Source organism: Microcaecilia unicolor, chromosome 2 (genome assembly GCF_901765095.1).
Source record: "Microcaecilia unicolor chromosome 2, aMicUni1.1, whole genome shotgun sequence".
NCBI lineage: Eukaryota > Metazoa > Chordata > Amphibia > Gymnophiona > Siphonopidae > Microcaecilia > Microcaecilia unicolor.
Window position 1 is genome coordinate 337,187,386 of NC_044032.1, and position 9,966 is coordinate 337,197,351.

At 43.4% G+C, this 9,966-nt stretch overlaps 1 protein-coding gene and 1 long non-coding RNA gene across 3 annotated transcripts in view; both read right to left on the bottom strand.

Moving 5' to 3' along the window:
- Window positions 1-93, bottom strand: part of LOC115463664 (zinc finger protein 678-like) — a 109,868-nt gene extending 109,775 nt beyond the window's left edge. For both annotated transcript variants that reach the window (XM_030194371.1, XM_030194370.1), the window contains exon 1: window positions 16-93. In XM_030194371.1, the coding sequence (XP_030050231.1) occupies window positions 16-19 (4 nt within the window). In that variant the 5' untranslated portion in view covers window positions 20-93. The remainder of the gene's footprint in view (window positions 1-15) is intronic.
- LOC115463670 lies at window positions 90-7,023 on the bottom strand. Its single transcript, XR_003941054.1, has 3 exons — window positions 6,763-7,023; window positions 3,813-3,939; window positions 90-129 (listed from the first exon to the last, which is right to left on the bottom strand). It is a non-coding gene; the product is annotated as an uncharacterized LOC115463670 (long non-coding RNA).
- Between the last annotated feature and the right edge of the window lie 2,943 nt (window positions 7,024-9,966).

Sequence of the window (9,966 nt, forward strand, 5' to 3'; positions counted from 1 at the left end):
AAAACAGTTACTTACTCATGCTGGAGTCATTCAGTTTTTCTTCTCCCTCCCACTCAAAGTGTTGTGTGAAATATTTCTCATCTTCCTTTTTAATCTTGAATATAACATCAGGATTAACAATTGAATAACCTGTCAATAATAAGAAGGAAAATGACATTTAAATTTAAATATAAACCCCCTGGGGTTGTGACATCTGTTTCCTGATCTGAAGAAGCAGTGTAAGAGAGTATAGATGGACATATGTGTATATTTATCTTGGGATCATCATGCCTCTCTTACTCTTCTCCATACTCTATTGCTGCTTCTCCAGCTCTCTGCTGGGGATTATCAATCCCAATCCTGGTCCTCCACATCAGCTGTCATCCTATTCGTGCAGGTCACACCGCAATGTCTCTAATCTAATTTCTGTTCCTCTCCTCTCCACTTCTTCTCTGCCTTTCTCATGTGCTCTGTGGAATGGCCACTCTGTCTGCAACAAACTTTCCTACATCCACGACCTCTTTATCTCTCGTACTTTCCATCTGCTTGCCCTGAGACTTGGCTTTGCCCTGAAGACTCTGCTTCAGCTATGGCCCTGTGTCACGGAAGTTGCATTTTCTCCCATACTCGCCTGGATAGTCGCGGAGATGGGTGTTGGGCTACTACTCTCACCCTCTTGTAGATTTCAACCTCTTCTTCCACCTCATTCACTGCTTTTCTTCCTTCGAAGTCCACTCCATCCATCTATTCACTCCTGTACTTTGCCGAGCAGCAGTCATTTATCGACCTCCTGATAAGTCCCATTCTTCCTTTCTCAATGACTTTGACTCCAGCTTTCTTTCTTTCTTGAACCTTCAACTCCTTCCCTCATTCTTGGGGATTTTAACATTCATGCTAATGATTCCTCTGACTCTTATGCTTCTCAGTTTCTCGCTTTAACATCCTCTTTCAATCTTCAACTGTACTCCACTACCCCTACTCACCAGAATGGCCACTGTCTTGATCTTGTCGTCTTCTCCAACTGCTCGCTCTCTAGTTTCTGCACCTCAGTTCTTCCCCTCTCTGACCATTATCTGATAACTTTCACACTTAAACACCCTCACCTCCAGTCCCATCCAATCTCAACCAATACACTAAGGAATCTTCAGGCTACTGACTTTTGCACTCTCTCAACCTTCTTCCCAACCACTGTTATCCAAGTCTGTCAATGAGGCTGTCTCTTCCGATAATACTATTCTCTCCTCTGCAATGGATACTCTCGCTCATCCCATTCCCCGTTCTGTAAGGCATACCAAACCCCAGTCTTGGCTAACCTCTAGAATCCACTACCTACGTTTCTGTGCCCGATCTGCTGAATGCCTTTGGCTGAAATCCCGTGCCCATGCTGCAAATTCTTGCTGACCTCCTTCCAGTTTGCTCTTTCAGTTGACAAACTCTCTTGGCTCAAACCCTGGTCATCTCTTTGCCACACTGAACTCTCTCCTCAAAATGCCTTTGCCTCCAACCCCCTCCCCACCTTCACTTTCTCCCCAGACTCTGGCTGACTACTTTCATTATAAGGTTCACAAGATTAACCTTGAGTTCTTTTCCCCCAGTCCATTCTGTCAACCCTCCTTCAACCCCTATCTCTTCTTCTTCCTTTTCTGAATTCACTTAAGAGGAAACTGCACATTTTCTTTCCTCCTCCAAACTGACTACCTGTTCCTCTGATCCTATTCCCACCCATCTACTCAGCACCATCACTCCTAGTGTCATTCCTTCTATCTGTCATATCCTCAGTCTTTCACTTTCCACTGCAACTGTCCATGATGCCTTCAAACATGCCATAGTTAGACTACTCTTCAAAAAAAAAGACCTTCATTGGACCCTACCTGTCCTTCCAACTATCACCCATCTCCCTCCACCCTTTTCTAACCAAGCTACTTGAACATACTGGTCACCGCCATTGTCTTGACTTTCTTTCAAATCAAGCTATTCTTGATCCGCTTCAATCTGGCTTGTGTCCTCTTTATTCAACTGAAACAGCCCTTGCTAAAGTCTCCAATGACTTGTTCCTGGCCAGATCCAAAGGTCTCTATTCTACCCTCATCCTTCTTGATCTATCTGCTACTTTTGACACTGTTGATTAGCACCTACTCCTTGATACGCTGTCCTCATTTGGATTTCAGGGTTGGTGTACCTCAGGGCTCTGTCTTGGGACCTCTTCTTTTCTCCATCTATACCTCTTCCCTTGGTGCTCTGATCTCATCCCATGGTTTTAAGCATCACCTTCATGCTGATGACTCCCAGATCTACCTCTCCACACCAGAAATTTCTGCAGGAATTCAGGCTCAAGTATCAGCCTACTGACATTGCTGCCTGGATGTCTCAACATCATCTGAAACTAAACACGACCAACACTGAGCTTCTTATCTTTCTCCTTAAACCCACCTCTCCTCTTCCCCCATTCTCTATGTCTGTGGATAACACTCTCATCCTCCCTGTCTCATCAGCTTGTAACCTTGGGGTCATCTTTGACTCCTCTCTTTCTTTCTCTGCACATATCCAATAGACTGCTAAAACCTGTCGTTTCTTTCTCTATAACATCACCAAAATTTGTCCATTCCTTTCTCAGCACACTACCAAAACCCTTATCCACACTCATCACCTCTCACTTAAACTACTGCAACTTGCTTCTCACAGATCTCCCATTAAGCCATGTCTCTCCCCTTCAATCTGTTCAAAATTCTGCTGCACAACTTATATTCCGCCAGTGTCACTATGCTCATATTAGCCCTCTCCTCAAGTCACTTCATTGGCTCCATATCCATTTTCATATACAGTTAATAGTCCTCTAGCATACAAGTGCACTCACTCTGCAGCTCCTCAGTATCTCTCCACTCTTATCTTTCCTTACACTCCTCTCTGGGCACTCCGTTCATTGGGTAAATCTTTCTTCTCTGTACCCTTCTCCTCCACTGCCAACTCCAGACTCTGTTCCTTTTATCTTGCTGGAAAAAAAATCCTGAGTCAGTACGCTAAGCTCCATCTCTGGCCGTCTTCAAATCTAGGCTAAAAGCCCACCATTTTGATGCTGCTGTTAACTCCTAGCCACTATTCACTTGTTCAGTACCCATGTCTATTGTACCATTCCCACCTTAAGTAATTCCCTTATCTCTTATTTGTCCTGTTTGTCCTGATTAGATTGTAAGCTCTGTCAAGCAGAGACTCTCTCTTACATGGTCAAGTGTACAGCGCTGAATGTCTAGTAGCACTATAGAAATTATAAGTAGTAGTAGTAGTGTGTATTTACCTGACAATGTTTGGAAAAGGCTGTAATCTGCCACTTGATTAATATTAAATGTTGGAGGTTTTCTGATACACTTATCTCTATTCATTAACTTTGTAGGTGAAGCCTTTGCAGGTGCCAAACTTCTCTGCAATACTTATTTACCATCTGAAGGGGTTATACATATAGAGTACTGTTGAGTAACGTACAGCTGACATGTCATGCCCTTACACAGAAGCTGTAGTTCTCAGCAATCTGACAGATACATTCACTCTCTGGTCTTCTGTGCCACATTTTTGTTGTATAGGAAAGAGAGAGAAACTGCAACTGGTGTTGTATGAAGCCTCCAGTTTAAGATGTATATTTTACCTTACAGTACAGAGCAGAATCTTTTGCTACTAACGTCTCTCACTGGCTCCTGTTGGATATGGGATGGAATCAGAAGCTACATTCTAAATTTCAGGTGATCACGGGGCTTGGTACCTGGGATTTTTTTTTTACCTCAGTTAAAATAACATTTATTCCATAATGTGCCTGTGTGGTAAGACAGAAAAAGCATATTTACCTCGTGAGATGAGGATGTCATGAATCTCCCTGATAACCTTCTTGTAGAGCTCTTTCTGCCATTCTCCCAGAATGTCCCACTCCACTTCCAAGAAATAAGCAGCAACATTCTTGAATGCGACCGGTAACTGGAACAGCACACAGGACACCCTTAGCCACAATTTCATTATCATCCCTCAAAACACCCAGGGAAAATCTGCTACAGTACAAAGAAAAAAAAGTCACAGACAGAATCCCCCTTGTAGTGACATACAACCCAGAGCTGGAGAAACTGAGGAAAATCATAACAGATCTACAGCCTCTACTCCAGGAGGATGAATTACTTAAAGATTTATTCCCATCCCCACCAGTGCTGGCCTTCCAACAGCCACCCAACTTAAAACACAAGCTAATCAGAAGTAAACTCCCAACACAGACTGAAAAGGAAGAGAAGGGCACATTTCCCTGTAATATATCCAGCTGCAAGCTATGCCAAAACATTTCACAGGACCCCACAGTCATTCACAAAGGAAAAATATTCAACATAAAGGGATCTTTCACATGCTCATCTTCCAATGTGGTATATATCATTCAGTGTAAAAAATGTAACGACAACCTGAAAATCCTTGGAGTGACACTAGACAACACCTTTCCCTCGAGAAACACGCCACAACCACCACGAAGAAAATGTTCACAATGATATGGATACTGAAACACGTAAAACCATATCTACCCCTGAAAACATTCCAGAACTTGGTGCAATCCACGGTACTTACCCACGTTGACTACTGTAACAGCATCTTCTTAGGATGCAAAGCCCACATCCTGAAAAAAACTTCAGACTGCCCAAAACACAGCAGCGAGACTCATCTTTGGCAAATCACGTTTTGAGAGTGCAACTCCTCTCCGTGCAAAACTACACTGACTCCCCATCAAAGAACGTATCAACTTTAAAGTCCACACATTAATCCACAAGATAATACACGGCAATTCTCCGGCCTATATGACAAATCTAGTTGACCTCCCAGCAAGAAACATGTCTGTATTCTCGCGAAACTACCTCAACCTGCATTATCCCAACTGTAAAGGTCTCAAGTACAAAACTTATTATGGATCCAATTTCTCCTTCCTGGGCAGCCAACTCTGGAACGCCCTCCCTAGACATATCCGATCAATCTATGACCATCTACCTTTCAGGAAAGCATTAAAAACCCATTTATTCAAGCAAGCCTACCCAGATTAAACTTATGAACCGATCTACCTAACGAACACCGAAGAAGCAATGACATTGACCCAGACTACATCTCCCACATCACCCCCCACATCACCTATCCCTACCAACCCATCCATTCTTCCACTTATCCATCCAGTCACTACCCCATATCGCCTATATTTACCGACCCCTCCAAGCTATTCCTATGCTACATTTAATTTTCCTACCTATCTAACAAAATTCTGTATAACCTAATACTATGTAAGCCACATTGAACCTGCTTTTAGTGGGAAAGCGCGGGATACAAATGTATTAAATAAATAAATAAATATTGGAGAAACAGGCCAGATGCTTAAGACAAGATTTAATTTACATAGACATAACATGAAGAAAGCTGGTGCCAGTCAGGTTCCCACCCCTGTGGGCCAGCACTTTACAAGACCAGAACACTGCACCAGTGATTTCACAGTAAGAATCCTGAAAGGTAACTTTAAAACAATACAGGTACGTAAGACCTTTGAAGTCAGAATGATTGAATATTTTGACACCCAACAGACAGGACTTAACAAGGATCTGGGTTTTCTAGCCCATTATAAACCATAAAGTTGTATTTCTCTGTTTATCACCCTCCTCGCACCTACCCACACCCAACCTGTTAGACTATCAATTAAATGCTTTGATGTACCCATGCATACCTCCTACCCACCCCCACCAGGGCCGCTGAGAGGGGGGGACAGGGGGGACAAAAGTCCCCAGGCCCAGGCCTCCGGAGGGGGCCCGGCGCCACCGCAGTCAGGCCCGCCCGCAGTCGCTCCCGAACTAACTAACCTTAAATGCCTCCTTCCTTTCCTTTCACCACCTTCGTGGCAAGCAGCAGCAGGGCAGGCCACTCAGGGGTGTGCTGGTAAATTGTTAACAGGGGGCTCTCTCTCGCCAGCAAAGTAAAAGAGAATTCAGGAGGGGCCCAAGCCCACATTTTGGGATCCATTTGTTAAAGTAGCCATGGAGAACCGGCTCCCAAAATTCTTAAAAACTTAACAAACGGCTCTCGAGAGCCTGTGAGAGCCTGCTCCAGCACACCACTGAGGGCACTCCTTCCTTCTGTGTCCCGCCCTCGCCTGAAGTAACGTCCGTGAGGGCGGAGCACGGAAGGAAGGAGAGGTCTGCCCTGCTGCTGCTTGCTGCGAAGGTGGTGAAAGGAAAGGAAGGAGGCATTTAAGGTTAGTTCAGGGCCCGGTAGCGGGTGGAGGCCTGGCGACCTCGGGTGGGGTGGGGGGGGCCAGCGGCGACGATAACCTCGGGTGGGGTGGGTGGGCCCGGCTCTGGCCTTGTCCCGGGCCCGGCTCTGGCTCTCGGCGGCTCTGGCCCCCACCCTGCTAGACTGTCAATGAAATGCTTCACATATATATACTATCAGCTACCACATTTGCTTATTTCCAATCTAACGAAGAAGGGCAACCTTCGAAAGCTAATCAAGAAATGTATTAAGTTATGTCCAATAAAAAGGTATCATCTTATTTTCTTTTCCATGTTTTATTTTGTTTGATTTCTATTGATAACCTTTAAAAGTGGACTAACACGGCTACCACACCTCTCTACTTATTATCATACCAATAAATTAAAAAAAATAATAGACTATTATATGACTTCTGTCTGTGAGATCTGAAGACAGCTCTGCTCCCTTTAATCTGAAGTATTTTGGACTGATTTCCTGTTCCTGTTCAGTGTTTCTCAGAAAATCTCTCATCATGTTGCTTACCTGCTCAGAAACCAAGGCAGACATTTTCCTCCTGTTTTCCCTCTGAAATTTACAGCTGCTGGGATGGGTTCACGCTGCAGATTTCCCTGTTCCTAAAAGATAAGTAAGACAGGAGGAGCCTGTGCTGATTCCTCCTCTCTCCCTCTGCAGATCTGGGACTTACTGGAGCTTGCAGAGATTTCCAATCCCAACAGACAGAAAGTTTCACCTTTTGTTCTAATCGGATTCTTCCGCCCTTTGCAGCCCAGGCTGCTGTGCTCAGTCAGCCCTGCACACTAGGAAAAGAAAGCAGGAGAGCATGCTCAGCTCTTCACCCCCTCCCCCTTGCTGATATCATCCTGGGATAGAGAGATAGCAGAGACAGTATGTCGCACGCTGAAAGAACAGAACAGGGAGTTGATTGCCTCTATGGCTTTGTAGTTTTTGTGACCTGAATCTATCCGATGATTCCGGAACTCTTACTATGTAATATTAAATTTATTTCTTGTTAGTGTTTATTTAGCACTTCATTCTTATGTTTCGTGTAAACTAATTCATGACATTCATAAAAATAGTACTTACATTGCAGTGAAGTAATTGGATGATAAATGCTCTCAGTTCTGGATCTTCCGTATTTGCTTAACTTCAACTTGTGGGGTGGAAGCAGTTTTTCCAGATCTGAAATACAAAATTATGTAACCCCCCCCCCCCCCCACACCCACACACACACACACACACACACCCACCCAAAATTATTGTGTAAAACATTGGCAAGGCAACAAGAAAGAGGCTGGTACTGTGGAAACATCAAGGCAAAAACAGAAGCAGCAACAAATGGTGAGTAGAAATGATGTGCTGGTACCACTTTAATAAAAGTCAATAAAATCTGGGCAGACTGGATAGACTGTGCTGGTCTTTATCAGCCACCGTGTTGCTGTGTACAATAAGACTCGAGATGGCAATGTTTTACTCATAGCAACACAGACAGGGTCAAAGCACAAAGCAAAACAAAAAGCACCAAGAGCCTTAAAAAACAGAACAATTATTTAATTCAGAAACCCAACACGGGCAGTGTTTCGGCACACAACACCTGCGTCAGGGGTCATTTAGCAAACATCTGTCAGACAAAGTAAGCCAAGTTTCAACAACTATAGTGAAAAAACAATTATATTGTGCCTACAAACACTGTGAGCATTTGTAGGCAAAATATTATTGATTTTTACTATAGTTGTTAGCCCAGTTTTGGGCTTACATTATCTGACAGACACTTGCTAAATTACCCCTGACACAGGCACTGTGCACAGAAACCTTCTACTACTACTACTACTATTTAGCATTTCTATAGCGCTACAAAGCGTACGCAGCGCTGCACAAACATAGAAGAAAGACAGTCCCTGCTCAAAGAGCTTACAATCTAGTAGACAAAAAATAAAGCAAACAAATCAATTAATGTGTAGAGGAAAGAGGAGAGGAGGGTAGGTGGAGGCGAGAGGAAAGAGGAGAGGAGGGTAGGTGGAGGTGAGTGGATACAAGTGGTTATGAATCAAAAGCAATGTTAAAGAGGTGGGCTTTCAATCTAGATTTAAAGATGGTCAAGGATGGGGCAAGACGTAGGGGCTCAGGAAGTCTATTCCAGGCATAGGGCGCAGCAAGACAGAAGGAGCGAAGTCTGGAGTTGGCAGTAGCGGAGAAGGGAACAGATAAGAAGCATTTATCCAGGGAACGGAGTGCACGGGAAGGGGTGTAGGGAAGGACGAGTGTGGAGAGATACTGGGGAGCAGCAGAGTGAGTACATTTATAGGTTAGTAGAAGAAGTTTGAACAGGATGCGAAAACGGATAGGGAGCCAGTGAAGCGACTTGAGGAGAGGGGTATTATGAGTAAAGTGACCCTGGCGGAAGACGAGACGGGCAGCAGAGTTTTGAACCGACTGGAGAGGGGAGAGGTGACTAAGTGGGAGGCCAGCAAGAAGCAGATTGCAGTAGTCCAAACGAGAGGTGACAAGGGTGTGGATGAGGGTTTTGGTAGAGTGCTCAGAAAGAAAGGGGCGGAATTTACGGATGTTGTAAAAAAAGAAACGACAGGTCTTGGCGGTGTTGGTTTTCTCAATTAAAGAATTGTTCTGAGCCCAATAGACCAAGAAGAAGGGGAGGGAAGGGGTAGCAAGGGAGAGGGGGGAAGGGAAAGGGAGGGGGGAGAAAAAGAAAAGAAATGATCAAGATTCATACGCATAGATGAAGTAGATCTTAAAGGTTGTGCACATAAAAGGAAACGCTAATTAAGGTTAAACTGTTTACATTGATGTTAATGGGTTGAATAAATTAAGTAGAATTGGTGACAGAGACGAGGCAAGAGCCATAGAGAGGTTCAACATAAAATCTGGATTCAGATATACGCTTACCTGAAAAGTGAATGTAGCTGAAGTAGGACTCATGATCCTGTAGCAGAAGACATAATAGACTAAGACAGAGAGAAAGGTTTCAGTATAAACAAAAGAGTCCAGAATTATGATCAGGATTGCTTTGACCTGTCGCAGATCTTGTGTAATATGAATATATGTGTTTCAATGTTGAATATTGTATACTTGAGCATTTAATAAAAAAGATTTAAACATAAAGAATTGTTCTGTTTTTGAAAGCTCTTGATGCGATTTTTGTTTTGCTTAATATTTCACTCATAGACTGCATTGGGGTAAAAAGATGGCGGAACAAAAACTTAAAACATGAGTCTTTATGTGGAGGAGTGGCCTAGTGGTTAAAGCACTGGTCTTGAAATCCAGAGGTGGCCAGTTCAAATCCCACTGCTGCTCCTTGTAATCTTGGGCAAGTCACTTAACCCTCCATTGCCTCAGGTACAAACTTAGATTGTGAGCTCTCCTGGGACAGAGAAATATCCAGAGTACCTGAATGTAATTCACCTTGAGCTAGTACTGAAAAGGGTGTGATCAAAATCCAACTAAATAAAGTTAAGACCATTCATAATTATCTTTCACTGAATAAAATATGAACAATCATTGAAGCAAAATAGTATAAGTATCACTATTATACAAAAAAAGAAATTTGAAATATAGACATTGTGATAAAAATAGAAACAAAGATGGCAACTTAATGGACTTATAAAGAAGCAGACTTACATATACCATATGTCTGGCAACCATGGGGTCAATATTCAGCCAGTGGCAGTGCTAATTTTTCTGACTACTACCGGCATTATTCCCGGATATTCA